This window comes from Sturnira hondurensis, unplaced genomic scaffold (genome assembly GCF_014824575.4).
Source record: "Sturnira hondurensis isolate 20B ecotype Veracruz unplaced genomic scaffold, ASM1482457v3 Scaffold0004136, whole genome shotgun sequence".
Lineage (NCBI taxonomy): Eukaryota > Metazoa > Chordata > Mammalia > Chiroptera > Phyllostomidae > Sturnira > Sturnira hondurensis.
Window position 1 is genome coordinate 17,496,776 of NW_028076767.1, and position 21,464 is coordinate 17,518,239.

General features: G+C 36.9%; 1 protein-coding gene across 1 annotated transcript in view; it reads right to left on the reverse strand.

Moving 5' to 3' along the window:
• FSIP2 (fibrous sheath interacting protein 2) overlaps window positions 1-20,597 on the reverse strand; it is a 72,028-nt gene extending 51,431 nt beyond the window's left edge. The window contains exons 1-9 of the mRNA XM_037044747.1: window positions 20,499-20,597; window positions 20,077-20,202; window positions 16,524-16,685; window positions 15,730-15,819; window positions 14,356-14,495; window positions 13,144-13,285; window positions 12,524-12,634; window positions 8,670-8,796; window positions 6,118-6,198 (exon numbers count right to left, since the gene is read on the reverse strand). Of these exons, the coding sequence (XP_036900642.1) occupies window positions 6,118-6,198; window positions 8,670-8,796; window positions 12,524-12,634; window positions 13,144-13,285; window positions 14,356-14,495; window positions 15,730-15,819; window positions 16,524-16,685; window positions 20,077-20,202; window positions 20,499-20,597 (1,078 nt within the window). The remainder of the gene's footprint in view (window positions 1-6,117; window positions 6,199-8,669; window positions 8,797-12,523; window positions 12,635-13,143; window positions 13,286-14,355; window positions 14,496-15,729; window positions 15,820-16,523; window positions 16,686-20,076; window positions 20,203-20,498) is intronic.
• Between the last annotated feature and the right edge of the window lie 867 nt (window positions 20,598-21,464).

Below are 21,464 nucleotides of genomic sequence, written 5' to 3' on the forward strand. Positions count from 1 at the left end.
CTTATGCTGCAGATGACTCAAAGAGTAGTAGTGAGGGGTTCCCACTGGCCAGAGCCGTCGCAACATCAGCATCAGTGAACACAGTAACAACAGTGTATTGAAGCACATCAAATTTATTTAAATTTATGAACTCAGACTGACACACACATACACACAAATAATCGCTCAATGTTGGAGGATGCTACCAAGCCATTTTTATAGTATAAACTGATAAATGATGGCAAAATATTAAGCATCGGTCTGCTTTACCTAAGTATCCTATGCCACACTGTAACCAAACAGTAGTTGAAGTTTCTTTTTATAGAAGTATTCCAGCCTATTTACAAAGAAGAAATGATAGAATTTAAAATATCCCAATTTTGCAGCTCCTAACTAAATATTAGACATAGGTTTTGAATATAAATGGCTGCTCACATCACAGAGAGAAAGACAATGAGATATTATATGTCTCCCAAGGGATAGACAGACTGTCCTCTATGAACCAGTGTTACTAAAAAATTGAACCTGAGAGTATATTGATCTAACCAACACTTTATAAGAACAGAAGAAACAACACACATAACTGTACCATATAGATGCAATCAGCAAAGTCCAGTCTATGAGGAACACAACAGGACAAGTAGTTCAGCTTATTCAACAAATACATTGTAGTTTATAAAAAGAGGGAGAAAGGTGGAGGGATACGCAGAACAAACTTGCAATGCCTGCCAGGGTACATTCAAACCAACAGCAAACAATGTTAATAACATTCATGATATTAGAAAGTTAGTGGTTAAATATTTAATCACATTAGGGGATTATTAATTTGTGCAGTGTGAAAATGGCACTCTGGTTATGTATTAAAACATAATCCTTATCTGTTAGACACACACTGACATATTGATGGATGAAATGCTATTCTGCATGGGATGTACTTTAAAACCCTCGGACAGCAGGAAGAGATCGAGTGCGTAGACAAGACACAATTTTGCATGAGTTATTGTGAAGTGAAGTGATAGGCATATAAGGGTTCTACTGGGGCTTTTAAATGGTTGAAATGCTTAATTTAAAAAGCTAAAGAAAAGTCATTGACCAAACTGTAAGAATATTTGCCATATAAATAGACAAAAGAGTAATACTTTTGCCGTATCAAAGAGAACTCACACAAATTAACCTCAAATAAAAAGTAACAAAATACACAAACCATGAAGGAAAAAAATGCAAAATTATATTACATTGAATTAAGAGTTTCTATATATCAAAAAGACAAAAAGAATAGCAATAACCCATAATTTGGAATAATAATATGTCCTATGACATATCTATGTATACAATAATGAGTGTCTAGTAGGACTAAATAAATCTTTCAAATTTGTAAGAAGTGTAATTCAGTAGAAAGTGGACAAAATATTTGAAAACACAATTTCCCAGAAGAGGATACATGACTCAGAAATCCTATACCTAGGTACATAATTCCTAGAGAATCACTTGTCCACCTGTAGCAGGAGTTTTATGTGTACAAGAATGTTCAGTGCAATATTGTTCAAATAACAGAGAGTTCTATGAACAAAAAAACCCAGATGTATAAATTGTGGTATATTCACATAATGGGATAAGATTAATAATGAAATAAAGTGTCAGGCAGCACAAAGATAAAACTTCTGTAACACAACACCGAGCGCAAAAAGCAAGTCACAACAGCATTATAAGTTACATTAAAATATCTTAATAATGGTGTGTATACATATGTCTATATATAGTTTAAGGGCACACATTCATGCAGTAAATATATTTTAAAATGATTGTTATGATTATCACTAGATTCGGATAGTACTATATTTTGCATGTATAATATGCACTTTTTTCCCCAGATTTTTGAGGGAAAAATAAGGATGCATATTATGTATGTGTAGTACTAATTCCATATCTCATTGAAATAAAGAAAAAACTCTCAGGAACCAGAGGAAGGGGAGGAGGGAGGCAGATAATGGGGGAAATAAGGGGAAGGATCATCAAGGAACATGTATGAAGGACACATGGACAAAGCCAAAGGGAATAAGATAGAGAGTGGGAGGTGGTGGTGGGGAAATGGAAACTGTATTTGACCAACAGTAAAAAAAAGGAAAAAATATTTTTCATTCTCTTATTTATGCTTATGCATTAAAAGTGTAACTCTAGAAAACAATAACAATATCCATATGCAAAATAATACCTGGAAATATGACAGTTGGTTTTGTTTCTAAACATAATTAAACAAAAAATTGAATTAAAATATTAAAACAAAACATTTTCCCTGAAATTTTGGGCCAAAAACATGGGTGCACATTGTGTATGGGAGTACATTATACATGGCAAAATATGGTAGTTCTCTTTGTCAGGAAAAAGGTCTGCTTAATAGAAATTTGGCAAAAGATAAAAACAATGAAAAGAAACTGAGTGAAGGCTAAAGGGTTGGAGAGGGAAGAAAAAAATCCACGCAAAGATACACACAATCAAACTACTGAAAACTACCCCCCCAAAAAAATCCAAAGAACCATGGAAAAATGTCACATTAATTATAGAGGATTAAAATATTCCACTACTGTAATTATTTCATTAGAACCATGATGACCACAATGAAATATAATAACATTTTTTTAAGATCTGGAAAAATAAAAAAACAAAATACCTGTTAACTTATACTTCTATATCAAGTAAAAACAGTTTCTTTCAGGAATGAAAGTGAAATAAAGACATTCTTACATGAAGAAAAACTGAGATAATTCAGTGCCAGAAAATTTGTTCTAAAAGAGATGTTAGGGGAGTTTTACAGACTGAGGAAAAAAAACAATAGAAAGAAACCAGAGGGGATGGGGGAGAGGGATGATGGGGCAAAGAAGGCGAAGGGATGTCAGGGGACATGCACAGAGGATCCATGGACAAAGACAAGAGTGAGGGCAGGAATGAATGTTGGAGGTGGGGGTGGGTGGGGTGGGGAAAAGTAATGGGGAGAAAATGGGGACAACTGTAATTGAACAATGACAAATAAAAATAAAAAACCTGAGATATCAGGAATTAAAGGGAAACCAAAATGAAAACAAAGTACTCACAGTTGACTATGCTTCCCCTATTTAGTTATATAAAACCAAATGTATTGCATCGTCTAAATGGATATGTGGTGTATGTAGATGTAATACATAAGAACTATAATAAAGGTGAGGAGGATAAAGAGACATATGTAGAGGTGAGTTTTCCACATTCCACTTAGAGAGATAAAATATTTATTCACAATTGATTGTAAAAAGCTAAGCACCTTGTTATCTGGAACAATAACTAAAAGTTCTGTGCAAAAATATATAGTAACAACAATAGCCATAGACATTTGGATACCAAATTTTAAAAATACCATGTATGACAGAAATCAAAAATTGAAATACCTATCTGTAAATGTAACACAATTTATATAAGATCTTTATGCTGAAAACTATAAATATGTATTAAGGAAATCAAGGACAACCTAAACAAATAGAGATACCATATTTATGAATTGGAAGACCCTACTTAGTAAATATATTTCTCCTCAAATTGACATGTAGATTGATTTAATGTGCTTCATTCAAAAAATCCCAGCATAACTTTTGTAAATGAGCTGATTATAAAATGTATATGAAAAAAAACAAATGAGTTAAAATGGCTATAATTTTTTTAAAAAAGAAAAAATACAAGTGGAATTATACCTCATTTAAAGACAATAATGAGCTACAATAACTGAGACAGTACAGTATTGGTAAGGGATAATCAATGGAACCGAAAATGAAAAGGCAAATCACAGAGAGAAAATACAAGTCACATATCTGGAAAAGGCTTATATTTAGAATACATAAATAACTCCGAAAACTCAACACTAAGAAAACTACCTAACTAGAAATGAGCAAAAAGTTTCAACAGATACTTTACCAAGCAGAATTTTAAAAAGGCAACAGGTACGTGAATAGTCAGTATGATGTGCATTGGAAATGAGAGTGAAAACCAGAATGAGACACCACTGCATCTATTAGAATGGCTAAAATAAACATTACTGATAATACCAATGGTTGCATGGATGCATAGCAAATGGATCTCTCTTGTATTAGTGCTGGGAATGCAAAATGTTACAGCTCTCTAGAAAACTAGGGCAGTTATTTATAAACACCAACATACACTTACCATATGACCTAGTACTTGTTCATGCAAAATGCTGAATACAAATACTGCTAACTTTTCTATTCATAATCACTAAAACCTGGAAACAACCCAAATGTTCTTTGATTGGTGAATATATAAACAATCTCTGGTGCATACATATAATGGAATACCACTCAGCAATAAAAAGGAGTAAACTATTGACACGCAATAGCTTCAATGAATTTCAAAGGCATTATGTTGAGTGTAAGAAGTCATTATCAAAAGGCCAATACCTTATGATCCCATTTATAAGACATCCTCCAAAGGGGGAACATACTATGGTAATGTAGAACAGACAGTGGTTGTTTGGGGTTATTCTGGAAGGGAAGGAGGTGTGACTGCAAAAGGAAATTTTTAGAATGTTGGAACTGTTCTCTTATGATTCTGATAAAGGCCACACAAACCCACACGTGTGTTAAAATTCATGAAATTGCTCCAAAAATTCTATTTTGTTTTAGGGTACTTAAAAGCAAAATACCTCAGGATCTTTCTTTGAGAATAAAAAAAAAATGCAGAGACAAGATCTGAAGCTGAGACCAAACAAAATCCAGAGCTCTTAACTCTGCTGGAAGAGTTCCTGCCCCAAGGGTGTGAGAGCAGTGACACTGTGTAGGGTCTGTGGTCATGTTTCAGCGATACAACGGAAGCTGAGAAGGTTTGATATTGGTGAATGGGAAACACAGATACTTCTAATAATACATAAGTTGTGATGTTAACTTCTCTACATTTCTAAAATTCACAGAATAGAATGATTCACATGCCATTCTTCTTTGAGTGGAGAGTAGGTAGTTAAGTTCCCCTCCCTTCCTGGTATGTATCAATATAGTCTCAGCATTCACCATTTAATAGAATATGCCTCCCAAGTACACTTAAATCTACAGGCCTGATCCCTGCACAGCTGTTACAGTTAGACAGGTACACTGGTGAGTTTCAAAATGATACTTTCCACCTAGCGTCCTTTCCTTCAGTACCACCGGGATTTGTTGATATCAGTAAGACCAGTCCAGGCTGCATTAAACACTAGAGTTTTAGATCATCCTATGTGATATAATTGGTTTAGAGACTGATAATTTAGTTTCACTGTCTACATTTTAGTAGATGTGGAGCTGGTGTCATAATTGTGTGTATTGTAAGAACACTTCAGTGTATTGTACAAAAATCTGTGGAATTTAAAAAGGGATCCAAAAAGCTTAGAAATGAATTGACTCAACCTCAGTGGTTCTGGGCATGAAATACAGTTTCAGCTAAGGCTACTCTGTCTCTTCTCAGGTACCTGAACCTTGATGAGACTGACTAGTGAAACTAGGTACTCAGGGGAGGACTTTGGACGTTCCTCCCCTTAGATATTAACTGATAAAAACAAAGTGATTTAACTTTTATACTTTAATTTCCCCTGGAATTTTAATAGTGGGAGGAGATTAATGTTGTTTAATTTTGAAAAATCTTATACTTTGGGGAGTGTAATATTTGGGGGTTTTTCACGCTGTCATTTGGGTTCCAATGAGCTCTAATAGACAAGGTGAAGTAACACAGTGTGACATACATAATGAAGATACACTTCAATAGGGTTCCAGGTGGCTTTGCAGTTAATGTACTTTACTTATGACTCACTTCAGAGTTTTCTAAAATCATTTTGAGCATTATAAAAACTATTTTGCAAATCGTTCATTTTCATGTACTGTTCATTTAATAGCAATAGACCCTTCATTTAATTTTTCTAAAATGATAATGTAATGTTAAGTTCAAAACACTAAATTAATAACTAGAAGTCAACTTCTGAAAGCAATATAGGTTTTATCACTGTTGGCAAGAATCACTCTAAAACAGTCATTTGAGGATTTCTTTGCATTTAAGCAAAAGAAGTCCTCAAAACACAGTTTTTTCCCAAGTCACTATGTAGTATTTCTTACCACACAAGTCAATTATCATAAGCACCTTTGTTTGCTTTCTGGTCAACAACAGGATAAATTGTCTTTATATCATCATGAATCTTCTTCTTCTTCTTTGGCAAATAAGCTTAAAGAAATGCAATAAAACATTTATGTTTAATAATGGTGATGACAGAATTACCCAAAATAGACTCTCTCTTCATGCCCTAGAGTAATTCAGCCATATGTTAATCTATATGTGGGACTGTGGGGAGGCATTGTAGCAAAGAGAGAGATATGAAATACAAAGAAAGACAGAACTCCTGAAATATTACCCACTCAAGTTAAATGATATGCTTGGAGGGACAGATTTTTCTCCTGGCAGAGAGGAAAAGCTACACACAGCTCAACTGTCAAATGTAATTTCCTCTGTGTGTGGATGCATACTAACGTAGCTGCTGGCCAGAGACCCACCAGCTCACAGTCACTATTGCACTTGTTAGATGTGCCTCATAGCCTGGCATAGACCACCACTGACATATTCCTTCTTCATGATAGAGGTGATTATAGTTCCCGTCCCTAACCACTTAGGAGGGCAAAGGATCTTCACAACATGTATGCTCAGTGGGCTTTTGTTTGAGATGCAAAGTGTGAGGGCCATCTGCCTTCCCGCTGGAGCAGACCCACTTGACAGGCCCTCTCCCACTCTCTTTGCGCTCCCCTCGCAGGTACCCCTGGAAGCTGCCTACTTTGCCGAAGATGACAGCATCACAGTAGAGGTATCACTTAATTTCATTTATGAAACAAATATTCTTATCCTCTGTCACCTGGATAATACATATTAAGTTTATATTTGATTTCTTCAAAAGAGGGAGTTTTGAGGTAAAAAATGTTTAAAATGTCTACTTGAAACTCTCTTCTTATTAAATGAAACAGTTCACAGTGGAAGAGTAAGGAATGTATATAGTTATTGAAGTGATTTCTTTTCTCAAGCAACACATTCCTGTCACCATCTCAATGAGATGAATAGATTGAATTAACCCATTTGGCAAACATATAGTTAGTCTATACATACTTACATGCATGCAGGCATGCATACATACAGTACTAGGTACTCCGTCAAGTACAAAGATTATGATATCATGGTTGATTGAGACAGAAGTACCTAATAGGTGTATCAAGAATCGCACAAGGTAATGTAGGGATTCAAAGGAGAGGGTTGCTCCAATTAGGGTTATTAAGAAAGACTTTATGGAGTTGCATTTACAGTGGAGCTTAAACAATGATAGGATTTGGATTGATGGTTGGTGAGCATGCCATTCCAGTCTGAAAACATTGGAAAAGAGAGGCACAGAAAATATGAACGGTGATTTATGCTTAGGAGTGGTCAGTAGTCTCATTTGACTGGACAGTTAAACAAACTGAGTGTTTACTATGGGCTAGAACTTTTAAGCCCTTTATAGGAATTATTTAGGACTATTATCTCTGTTTTTAAATGATGGGATGGTGGCATATAGAGCTTAAGCTATTATCCAAGCCATTTGCACGGTTAGAGAACGGTAAAGCAGGGCTTGGACTTCAGCAGTTTGTCTCAAGAGTCTGTATATGCAGTGCTTAGATCACAGCTGCTCTCTTCAAGGAGATATGTGCAATAAAGTAAAAACAAAGTTAGATTTCATCTGGACACCGGATGATGAGGGATGGCTGCCTAAGAAGCCTGAGCTTCATTTCGGAGGTAATGGGGATCTTCACGTTCTGGGACCAAGAGAATAAACGATCAGAACAGAGTTTTAAGTATAACTAGGTAGCAGTTTAAAAAGAATGGATTTGGAGTAGGTTAAATTAAGGGCCAGTGCAGACTGGTAGTATCCTACAGGAGTGGCACAGGTAGGCGCTCACCCCAAAACAGGGTTAAAGGGACAGATGGGGTTGATGGATGCTGTGACGGCTACTTCATGGAAGGTGAGCCTGTTTCTTCGGATACTACCTAGTCACAAATAATTAAAGCAAGCCCATATTGTTCCATTCTGGCCATGAAATTTTAATTAATATCATTACCTAAATTCATTTTATAAATGCCTCTATACTCTTATCATGATATAAATAAAAGAAGCTGGGAGGGTTTGGTCATAACAAAGTCAATACTCCTCCTTTAACCTTTATTTTCTTCCTCTTGCCTTCCATTCTTCCTTGCTTCCCTTCTTTCTCTAACGCCTCCCTTCCTTCTCCCCTTTGTTTTTCTCTGGTGCTGGCTACTATTCTTTCTAGCTGGCAACACAGCAGAAAACTATGTTGGCATATGACACTCATTATCTTACACACAACCTTTTCAAGTTTTAGTAGCAAAAAAATACATAATTTTAAGTATAGAGAAATTGGTTAGAACTATAGTATAGGCAAGCTTGCCCACTGAACCACTTGGTAAGATTATTTTAGTTTATTCCAATTTTCACACCTGTCTACTTTTCAACTTAAACTGCAATAGGGAAATGCCTGGAGCTGCACCTGGTACAAAGCAAGTAGAGCGAGAATAAATAAACAAAGTTTTACAAAATAATTCTTAGATAAGTACATAGAAAAATACTTTCTACAGAGCCACATCAGCTTCAATGTTCTTACATTCACAATATGTTCCATCCTGTCCTCTGTAGTCATATACACTTTTTTCGGTCTCTTCTTTTTTAAAGCCATTGTCTTGTATTTTTTGTATATGATAAGCCATTTTTTTCTCTAAAAGGGCTTGTTTCTAAAACATCACAGGAAATATATTGGTTAACATCAACTTGCTACTTAGAAATGCATAATCAATATTTATAATATAATTGTACATTGGAAATCAACAGTCATTTCTGTCTTATGACTTGTCAGGTAACTCTGAGTACAAATATGAGAGGACACTAAGGGGTGAGTGTCCATTTGTGGCCACACATGGTGAATACACACATTTAATACAAAGGTTCAGTTTTCTTCGCTGTATATATTCAGGGAAGTAGTCCAGTTTCAGATCAGACAGGATAGCCTCTTACTCCATAGCTATCTTGGGAATTCAAGGAAATTTCTAAATTATCTATAATTGGAGGATTACTGAGTAATCACAAGACACGCAGGCCTACCTTTGGTAAAAATAATATAATACATGACATGTGGCTTCGTTTTGTGACTCTCTGGACTAATATCCGTCCTGGATGTACTAGAAAGGATATAACTGCACAGAACAAGAATCCCCAAACTCTTCACATGGTTCCCTAGTTCATTCAGCAAGAAAACGGATCAGTACATGTAGGTGGGGAAAAAAAAAAGGAAAGCACTGAGGCCGCAAAAAGGTCCGTCCTAAAGGATTAGCGAGAAGAGTGCTCCTCATCCTACCTAGCACATCTAGTCTCCCCAGCCACTCTGGAAACATTGCATTCACAGTGCATTGGGTGGAGTATTAAAATGAGTATTGCCTCAGTAGTGGGAGTTACTAGTCTCAGATTAAGCATGATTCTGGTTCCAAATAGCAAATTTTAAAAAGCAAGACCTATATCAAACTGTTTCTAAATAAATCTATATAGATTTAGATAGATATTTATCTATATCCAAGGAAAAAAGTAAAAATACTTATAGGGTTATAAAAATACTGAACACCTAAAAAGTAAAATTCATGATACCTGGCATCCAACCAAAGCCTCCTAAGCATGTAAAGAAGCAATGAAGTATGACCTTTAACATGAGTAAATCAGTCAATCAAAATTGACCCGGAAATGACACAAATGTTAGAACTAAAGATAAGAACATTAACATAGATAACATAACTACATTTCACATATTTAAAAGGTAAAAAGGAGACATGAAAGATGTAAAAAAAGACCTGAATCAATTTTTAAAATGTGAGATAGTAATGCAATGGATGTAGTAATAACACAGTAGACAGTTCAATGGAAGAGACTAATTAATGTTTGTAGAGAAACAGAAACTACCCAAAAGGAAAGGACTAGGAGAAAAAAACTGCACAACAAAGACAGTATCAGAGAGATGTGGGACAACATCAAGCTGCCTAATATGTCTGTAGAGAGGAGAGATGGGCAAAAAAATGTTTGATAATAATGCTTGCTATCACAAATTCTATATGACATTATATTGGAGGTTCTAGTTCATGCAGTCAGGCAAGAAAAGAAAGACAGAGAAGAGGATTTAAAAAGAAATAAAACTACCTTTATCTATAGACAATATAATGTAACCCACTCCGCCATTCTCTTGACATTGTGTCTCTAAGTGCTGACTCTGACTAATATGCAGCTTATAGATAAACAACCTGTTTGTGTAAGAATCCTGGGGACTGACTTCAAAAGATATGGGCTCAGACCTTCAGTCATCCCAGCTCTGGGGACTTAACTTTCAGCTGTGGATCCAGGATGACATGAATTCAGGATGACAAACCAGGATGGTGCACCCTGTACCATCACTCACCTTATCAGAATGGACGGTGCTTGCCTGCTCATAGAGAACTTTTCAGCCCTCTCTCTTGATCTCTGTTCTGCTTCCCCTCCCCCTCTAATAAAGATCTCTACCAGCACCGGATTGTGGGGATGGACTTTGAGACAAAAGTCCCCCATCTTCACAGAGAAGGGAGCTTTAAGACAAGAGTCTCTCACTTTCCATAGAGTTGGCATCGGAATAAACTACTTGCCTTTACATCAGCACCTGCCCCTCAAATACTGGCTTTTGAAGCAGCAGTCAGCGGGACCTGCACTATCTACAGTACAACTTATTTGAAGAATTATTAAAGATACAACAATCAGGAGAGTAAGTCAGACAAATGAGAGCAAAATAAAAGAGTTCAGAAATAGACTGATACAACTTATTTTTGGCAAAGATAAAATGCAAAAATCATTTAAAGACTTATGTAACTAAGCTCATCTGGAGTAAAATGTATATAATGTCAAATCTAAAAGAAAAATATACAAAAATCTTCTGAAACACACATAAATAAATTAAAAGCCTCTTGTATTAAAACATGATTTTAAAAAGACAATTTAGAATAACTCTATGGGAAATATCAATACTTCAAATAGCTTAGCCGTTAACACGGTTTAAACAGCCTGTGGTGTTGCCAGGCCTGCCACCCGTGGTGATGTGTAACGGGTCCTCCTGGTGCCAAATGCATCCACTGCACTAGTTGCCACTACAATTAGTGAGGGCCCATTGAATAGGAATTAGCAGTAGGAAAAGATTAAGAGGAAACCGGGAGCATTCTATTGCTCTTTCAAAACAAAGATACTTTCAGAGAGGTCTGAAGGCAACAAAACAAAACAAACCAAGAAAACCCCCCCGACCAACTTGGAGAGAAATCTCTCTCAAAAAAGTGGTGAAAATTTCAATATTAGAAAATAATGATTTGTCTTGGCTGCCGTCGCTCAGTGGATTGAGTGCCAGCCTGAAAACCAGAGAGTCACAGGTTCAATTCCCAGTCAGGGCACGTGCCTGGGTTGCGAGCCAGGTCCCCAGGAGGGGATATGCGAGAGGCAACCACACATTGATAGTTCTCTTCCTCTCTTTCTCTCTCCCTTCTTTTCTCTACAAATAAATAAATAAAATCTTTTTAAAAAGCTCCTTGTTTTTTAAAAATAATTATTATTAAAATAAGTTGGAATAAACTGAACTTGCCATATGAGCAGTGAGTTCCTGATAATACCAAAAGGCACAGGTGTCAAAAGTAGTTTAAAAGGTTATCATATCACACATATTTGAATTTCCAATATTAAAAAAGTTGTAACATAGCAGTATATACCAATATAACCAAATTATATAAAACTTATAGTTATCTCTAGGTTTGTCATAAATAAACTACCTAAGGAAGTTATTTACACTATTTTTGATCAATATCTTGTCATTTATGTTTGATATATTGTCATTGATATTTAATTAAATGAAAAGGCAATCTATAATAAAGCCCATAAAGTATAACATGAATTTATTTATTTGGGGACTATGTAAACATTTGTAGAAATTCTATACAAGTGTGCCTGTGTGTGTACCAATAAAGTCATGTGGTGGTGCTGGGGTTACAAATGATTTCTCTCTATATATACAGATTTAGACTCTAAATCATAAAATACTATATGTTATGTAAAATTAAAAGCACTAACTCTAAAAATTGGTGGGTAAAAATTGAGAACTCTTTTGAAGCAGTTCTGATTCTGAGAAAAATTAATTATGTCATTTTTTTTCTACGGGAATTACAAGTATAGTTTATAGTTTAAGATAAAGACAAAGGTATGGATACCTCTGACTTTAGGGCAGTTCTTTTTATATTATAGGCAGAACATAATATTCACCAAATATAGTAAAATTTTCATAACTTTCAGTTTTATATAGTACATATCATTTGGGGGAATTGACCCACTGCCGTCTTAGATTGTGTACTTTCAAAAATCAAACTAGCAAAAGCTTCTCCTCTTACAGCCCAAATTGGAGGTTAAGGTGAAATCTACCTTCTTGTCACTTTCTTCTCTGCTTCTGCGCCTTTGTTCCTCTATCCTAGCTTCTCTTTTAACGTCTTCTCCAATCTTGCTCAGAAGTAACATCTCTTTTGCCTTCCATTCCTGCAGAACACAATGTTCCTGTACTTAGGGTTTACAGTCAACCTGTGTGTTTTGCCCACCACCACCAAGCCAATTAGGACAAGTCACCAGCCTGACAGAGATCAGGTCGGCTGTAATGAACGGCATCCATTGGCTTTCACATAGGCTTTCCTTACCGCATGTCTATTAGGAATGCAGGCATGGTTATTGTTGGCATGGCTACTTTTTATGAAAGCTAAATTTTAAAAAGTATCCTGCTCATTTTGGGGACTATAGGGGAGTTAAATGGTGTCTGGCAACTTTCACAATAATCTCTTTAAAAGCCGATATTGACTCACATATACAATTTGTGGCATCGGCCTCATTGTTTTATGTAACAACTTGTGTATAATAGCTGTGAAGAAAGATGAATGAGGATTAAGTTATTTAGACCTTACGTGCCTTTAAGAAGTATGAGAGACAGCTAAAATTATTTACAAATAAAATAGTGCACACAATTTTTCTCTTAAATTTTCAGTGTACCTCCTCACCTCTTCAATTTTTCTGCGAAGACTAAGTTTCCTTCTTGTTTGTTCCCGCTGTCGTCTTTCTTCTCTGTCCATCTGGAGGAGGCGCTGTTCTTCCGCGGCGCGCTCCCGTTGTTCTAGCTCTCTGCTTATCATATCCAAGTATCTGAATGAATGCAAATTCAAGTAAAGGTGTGCTGGGGGTTCCCCCTGCAGTGACATCTGCTGCTTTGAATGGCCCAAACCACTTCCTTACTCACTTTTTAGCTCTTGAACTCCAGGAATTATATAGTTTTCTATCACTTCTGTTCATGGACTTGTAAACTAGCTCTCACCATATTTTGTTATACAGATCTCCCTACCACATAAGTGTCTCTTCTTACGGCCAATACAGTGTTAAAATATGGTGCAGACTTAGTAAAAATGTGCACAGTAATTATTCATAACTCATTGGGTTTATGGATATGAGCTGGCAAAGAAGTTTTAAACAACTGAAAAATTGATTTCACATCTAGGAAAAAAAGATTTAAATTTCCTAAGAAAAAGATGTATCCCAGGTATCCTGTGATTTACAAAACCTTGAACAAATCATCCATCTACTGTCTGGGTCTCTGGTATATGCGACTACCACAAAATGAAATCACGGAATATAAAAGTCAGGTGTGAAACCCAATCCCTCACCTTAATGAAGAAGGAAAGAGGAAGAGGAAAAAGGACTGTAATATCCCTTCCCCTCCTAAGATATGAGCTTGACTACAGCATAGTAATAACTGAACACGAGCAGGTGATATTTGAAACGCTTATGCATTTTTTATGGACAGTGCATATTTATATTGGTATTAGAAAGAGTTTCATCAAACTTCCACTTTTGACTTGGCACTAAATTCCCCAAATGTAATGCTCTCAGCTATTAAAGATGAATCATAGAAGCTATTGTTAGAAGCTTGTGCTGAAAGATATTTTTCCTCCATTTTCAACTAGGGAGGATTCCATGTTACCCTGGGGACTCCCATGAAACCCAGCCACCTCTCGTGGGGATTGCTCCTCCTTCTTTTGCCATCAAAGCTTCCAATCTCTGTGCCCCGTGGCCTCCCTTCCTGTCCTACTGAGGACAATCGTGGAGTTAAATAGGGTCTAGTTCTTAAAAAAAGTCGTAACTCCAATTCTTTCTGGTATTTTTCCAACTTATATAAGTCCACAATGTATACATAAAACATACAAAAACTTCAAACTTACCTGTGTCTTATTAATCGCTCCTGGTTCTTAAAAGATTGGGTATCTTCTTGTAACAACCAGTTTTGGAACTGTGCAACGTCAGAATGTGCAGGTATTTGGTTCTTTTCTTGTAGTTTTTTAAGTTGTCTTGCAAGCATTTTCTATTAAAAAAAGTGCGTGTGTATGTGTATATAATATTTTTTTAATTTACCAGAAATAAAATTGCCCTTTGCTATGTCTTTTTATATTTAGTGTTTAGTAAAATTCTTGTGCTTTCTAAATAGTTAATTCTGTTTAACTGCATTGAAATTTATTTTGAATCCATTACAGGCATGAGCAACTGAACCAAAGTAAAGATTTCTCTCTCTGAAAATGAAAGATAAATATCTTATCATACATTTCCCTTCATTCTGAAAAAAGTTAAATGAAAATATGAAAGAGGGACAGAAGAAACTCTAGACACAGAGGGGAAAACAGGAAAAAATATAGAACACTTAAAGGGACAGGTAAATCATTCTCGTTTCTATACTACTCTCTCAACCTTAGAACATACATCTGTAAAAGTACACATATACCTTTCTAATTTTTAAAAGCTTTTATTTATTTACTTTTTGAGAAACGAAGAGAGGGAGGGAAGGAAAGAATCATCAATCTGAGAGAGAAACATCGATCATTGCCTCTCATATCCACACCCTCTGACTGGGAATTGAGCCAGAAACCTTTTGGTTTGCAGTCCAGTGCTCAATCCACTGAGCTATACCAGCCAGGGCTACACCTTTCTAATTTTTATTCAACCCTCTTGACCATAAAACTGAATTCTCTCATGAACATGTGTGTGCAAACACATACAATCACACTCACTAATTCTGAGTTAACAATGGAAAGGAAATCACTATTCATACCCACTCACTCTACACTCAATCATTCCTCTTTAGCTTTATAATATTTTACTAGGTGATACATGTGTGGGTACAAACACACAGTGTACATGTTCTCTGAGTCACTCCTAGGATGTTTTAACTATTCATGCTGATCCTTTTCTGTTACTCAAGTTGTTTTGGGTTCCAGTTTTAAAATCTTGTGTGACCACAATAAACTCTTGCTATTGGCCAGAGCCCAGACAGAATGAACACATCAGAGTGGCAATTTAACTACTAAATTATGCCAACTACCACTGGCATATTGATAGATGACCTGGTTGGTCCTATTCCTTTGCTTGGCCTAATGTAGCAACTTCAAATTAATATTTATTCCTGCTTTAAATTTTTATTAGCAGAGGAATATTTAATCAGTTTGTCAAATTAAAGGTAAAATATTATCAGAAAATACTTTTTATATAAATAAACTTCTCTTTTAAACCCTATGTTAAAAACCAAAGTTAAGTATTTAACTTACTTGTTCTCTTATATAGTTTCTTTCAAAGTCTAGTTTTAAACTGGTAAGATATTGCCTGTATTTATTCAACTCCCTCAAGTTACATACAATCTAAAAAAAAAAACAAAATAGTAATAGAAAGTATAAATACAAACATTTAAAAATCATAGCAATCACTTTAAAGGGAAAATATAGTACTGCTATACAATTTGATAACATTTTAGTAGTAGATTTCCAACAATTTTGTAAGCAGTATCTCTCTACAGTTGTTAAATGACAGGAAATTTCATTCTAAATGTCACTACTTTATTAATATGGTTTGTAAATTCAGTACATACAATTGGAGTTATTAGATGAAATACCAATCTAATAATAATATTCAACACAAATTAGACCATACAGCTTTCTTATATTCTATGAGGATTCTTTCAGGCTAGTTTTGCTGTGTTTTTATTTTCTCTCAACTTTTTAAAAAGTTCAATAGAATATAATCCTGACAAGCAAATAGTGTCATTGGCCACAGAGGAAGAACCACGATACCAATGGGAAATTGTCTTGACCTCCTCAAATTATTTGGTAATCATCTTCTGATATTACAGTAACAAAGGTGGAAGAAGTAGTTATCATTTAGAAACAACTCTTATCTGACTTCTCTTGACCTAAAATACTAAGAAATTCATAGAATTTCTCATTAAGTATCCCTCAGGGCCAAGTTAAAGGGGGAAGGCCACTCCCAACCCTGTGACACATAGAAGCAAGCTTATATCAAGTCCTGAAAGTCTTCAGTAGCTAAAACGAACTAATCTTCAACCCACTTTATTATTGCTGGTGATGTAGCCACCTTTCTTCAGTCTCCGTAGGATATCTTTGCGAGTGTGGTATGCTCTTAAGTGTGGATCATGGAGACTTTTATATTGGTTTCCCAAAAGTCGACAATAAGGATCACTCAGGTTAAAATCGTAAGAAGGTCGAAAAAGCTGCAAACGTAGATTTAAAAATATAACAAATGTAAAATTAATGAATTTCACTTTTAAATATCAACCTATTAAAGTACCTAGAATATCCATTAAAACTAAACTATGCAAGAAGAATTTGAAGTGGAGAAAACCAGCAACAGAGAGAATTGGATTCATGAATGCTAATTGCTTATTCCTAATTTTCCCCCCATTGACCTGAATTCATCTAAAAACTCACCCTCACTCAGTTTCTCCACTGATCTCTATCAGTCCCTGGCCCTGAGCCGGAGAAGAAAGAAAGTGAGGAAAAGAAATAAAATAATATAAAATTTGTTTAAATATATAAAGCTAATGCTAAGGTCCTCCATTTTCCCACTTCCAGGTCAAGGCACTACCTTCAAAGGATAAAGAAATATTATTAATTATGACTATTATAGCTCAATATTCTGAAAATGAAGAAAAATGGAAAACCTTTTTTCAAGATCCATGGAAACAAATTTATCAAAGACAGAAGAACTCAGATGTTAATAATGATGGATTAAACAGTTACTGTATCTTGGGATCTTATCTAATACAAGAAACCTAACAATCTCTGAATGTTATAGTCAGGAAAAATTTCAAGAACTAAATTATAAAGTTCAATATATTGAAGAACCAGTTATAAAGGATATTGATAGAAACTGCAATTTAGTTCATATTTGTAAAGACCAAATACAACCATGAGCAATAGCCATTAACATACAAAAGAAGGAAAATATCAGCCAATAGTCATGTTTCTATGTCTGTTACTTTAGAGAAAAACAGTTCGGTTACTTAGGCTCACTTGTAAATTAAACATTACAAAAGTGTGTGTGTGTGTGTGTGTGTGTGTGAGAGAGAGAGAGAGTGAGTTCTTAGTCCATTTTCAATAGCAAAATGGCGTTGATGCATTAAGGGAGAAACTGTGAAAGGGGAAAAGGGGAGGACAGAAATAGGAGTGGACATTGTCCCAATGTCTTTACAGTACTTTTGTTTCCCTTTAAGGTTTTTTTTTTTTTTTTGCCAAAAAAAAAAAAAACTACTGAAGTTTTAGTCCAGAGTAACATCAAAGCAGGAACTGGCTCAAGTGAAAGGCAACTGGAATACGTGGGGGTGGAAAAACCCGGAGCACCTGCCCGGTTCACAGGCATCCAGTTCAATGCTTAAGACCCCCTAGTCCCGACTTATCTGCAGGTACCCCTTTGGGACCTCCCCGCTGTTTGGTCTGGCAGGAGGCAGGTGAGTCAAATTCCAAACCCTGAGGAGCCTGGCTGGGTGGATCCTCAAAAGGAGTCCACTAAGGTAGGTGGGTGGATGGGCAAAGAGGCAGATCCGTGAAGCCTGACAGAAAGCTAGCTTTCCTTTTCTGTTTCCAATCCAAGGGAATTCCTTGGGAAGTTTCTGTTCTCTTGCTTAACACCAGGCTTTAATCCCTTATAGCCTAAATCTTAAAGTATAATTCCTTAATTACCAGTGCTTCCCTGAGAAGTCAAAGAAAGGAATTCTATAGGTCAATGTCCTGAATTCAGTGAGACCAGATATGCAGCAACCAATAAGGACTGGACTGGTTGTTTCTTTTAGACATTGATATGAATCAAGGATTGGAGTAAGTGTTTTTCTAGACATTGACATTTATCTGTTGACTCCTTTAAGATATTGACTTTTAACAGTGATGAGCTGTTTCTCAAGATCGAACCTGGGCTACTGACCTACGAACAAAGAACATCTTTTAAACAAATCCATTCAGTGGAGCCAGGATAACCCTTTTGTTGTCAATTAAAATAACTGCTTTGTCTCCCTCAAAAAAAAACCCTAAAAGTGTACATATACAGCATTATGCCACTGAGGAGCTTTTACTGAAAGAAAGGGAACACTCTCACAAAATCAGTCTTCAAGGAAATGGTGTAGAGCCTAATTATAAGGAAATGAAGGCAATTTGAGGGAATGAAGGTAATAAAGAACAGAGTGAACATCTTTTTAAAAAAGTACTTGACAAGTGGATTAATATTCAACAAAGAAAATGGTAATACAGAAAACAATATATTTGAGGAATCAGAGAAAAGAATGATGCAGTTTTGGACACAAAAGAGGAGTGATACAGGTTTTAAACATTCTTCAAGAAAGCTAGTTTATCTGAATGTGACTCAGTTAAACTGTATGAGGTAGACATGTTTTTTGTTAGCTTGCTCTATTTCAGTGGAACAGATCAGTTTTTAAAAATGAGTATTTTTTCCAGAAGCAGAACTTACTTTAAGAAACACGTTAATTAGGCAAGTATCAAATATCAAGGAGCCCTACTCATTTCTGATATCACAGAGCATAGAAGGGTAAGGGGATCACTTAGAATTCTCCCTTGTAGAATGTTTTGCGATATTAATCAAAAGAAACCATTCCAAAAAGAATGTGTTGTCCCTCCTTCAGTGTTAGTTCTTCAGTCAAGGGCTGGGCAGGTTAGAGAGCGGGAGTAGGGCTGAGGACTAGAAACATGAAAGGGTATGAGGGACATGCACAAAGTTATAGAACTATAATAACAGAATTCTAGTGTTGAGTAAAATTATCCAAACCAGGGGCAAGGGAAATCCTAAGGAGACATAAGCTCACTGGGGCCTAGGGTGGTTCAGAAAGAATCTTGAAAGCTGGCTGAAAACCATAGCTTGGGGAGACGAGAGGGTAGGTATGCCAGGTTTGGGGGCAAGGCAAATCAAGGCACAGCCACTCTAAAATGGCATGTGTGAGGGCATCTAGAGGAATCCAACTGGAAGAAGCCAAGGCTCTGGGTTGGGGTTAAGACTGGAGAGCAAGGTTGGGGCAAATCATGGGGTCGCTTTAAGGCGGTAGGGTCTTCTTCCATTAAAGTGAGGTTAGAGTTTCTAAACGTGTCAACTCATTTCAGTTCCATTTTTTCCTCACTTCTGTGTATGAAATAGAAATTCACTCAAAATAAAATCATTTGGAAGTTTCTGTAATGAGAATTTTGGCCAAGCTCTTGTTGGTTAAAATCATAACATAAATGGCGGGCAGCACAAATAATTTCCCACTTAGAAGTAAACCAAAAATTTACTTCTAAGTAAATGAAATCGCACCAAATAGGTACATCTTAAGTGTTGTTATAAAAAAAAAACAACTTAAAATGTTTTCCTTAATTAAGAGAGAACTAAGAATCTAAACTTTCTAGTCCATGATTCTGTGCAAGTTTACTAGGTGAAGTTGCTTGGCATAAATTCTAAACAATACCTTGGTATAGATGTCAGTTTCATTGTTCTTTGTTTTATTGTGTTTTGTCTTGCTCTGCCTGTTAATACGAATTCCCTTAGTGAATTTTGTATGATGTAGCGCCGGACTTTAACAGCAAATAGAAATGGGCTAAGGCGACCAACGCTAAGCCAAAGTTTACCTTTTCACTTAACCTCGTCGTGTAGAATAAAGTGTTGCTCCCTGGGATCATGGGCAGCTTGACCCCAAGAGGCAGATCCAGTAGTTCAGCCGCTCCGATCCCTGGAAACTGGGTTTTGTGCACGCCCTGTCAGGTATAATTGGAGAGTTTTGTCTTTGCTTTTAGGCTTTATTTACTTAGTTTAGGACGATTTACAACTACTTTAACCAAGGGAACCAAAGAGACACACATTCAGGGTTGAAGGGGAGCACCCTGGCCAACAGCGCAGAAGACCTCGGGTCTGGTCACCAGCCAGTTGCGGCCACCGCTACCCGCTGCGCCGCACGAGGGCGCCCTGGTGGCGGTTAGACACCAAGGGAGCGGTCTGGCTCTCCTTGCCCCGTCCCACCGAAGCTAAGGACACCAGGACTCCTGCTACTCACATCTCCGCACTGCTGGCTGTCGTCCGCCAGGCTGCTGGTGGCCGTCTTGGTGGCGGCAACACTGGCAGCCTTGGAGCAGGCGCTGAGGTATAGGTCCATGGTCGGCACCGGCCCCTCTTCCTCCCTCCTTTCCTCCCTCGTCCAGCCCGGACAGGGAATGGCCAGTACCCCAGGGTACCCGAGGCCTCACCCCTGCGGCGTTCCAGGTTCGAACGTGGGGGCCCCAAAGGGTGGAGCTTTCAGAGGGCTGGCCCCTCACGCTTGAGGTTTGAGAGCCCCAAGTTGGGTATACCTGTCCTAGGGCCCTGGCCGGAGAGACCCACAGTCTTAATACCATTTCTCTCTGAAATCAACAGTCAAACCAAAAATCTCAACATGTACAGCTAATTTCTCCTGGCCTCCAAAGACCTATTGTTCCATAAATAAATTCATTAATCAATTCACTCATTCGCTCATTCATTCATTCATTCATTCATTCCAAGAGTGACTGTACCATCCATTCTAGGGCCAGAGGCCTTTCTACCTTTGCCCCTCCTAGGCACTGTGACCACGTCCTATCCCAGGCTCCCAAGATCTTCTTCCCACTCAGATCTTACATAACTTTCACTGGCTTCCCTACAGGCTCATTGCCTTCCTCCCAGCCACCTCCCTACCGTCTTCCACTTTCTTTCTAGCTCTTTTCTCTCTTCTACTTCCTCCTCTCTGCCTACCTTGCTTTCTCCTGTATCCCTCTTTCTCCTCTCAGTGAGAATTTATGAAGAGCCTGACTCCTCTGGGCCAGTCATTGAGTTGGGCACTGGAGATTCAGTGGTGGGTAAAATAGAACACTTTCTTCAAGGAACTAAGAACATTGAAGTGAGCTTCAAGGAACTAAGTAACAAGGAAGTGAGTACATTGAAGGAATTTGGCTTATGCACCTGATTTCAGGAATTTTCATTTAGCCTCTTAGATTCTTTAACCCAGTTG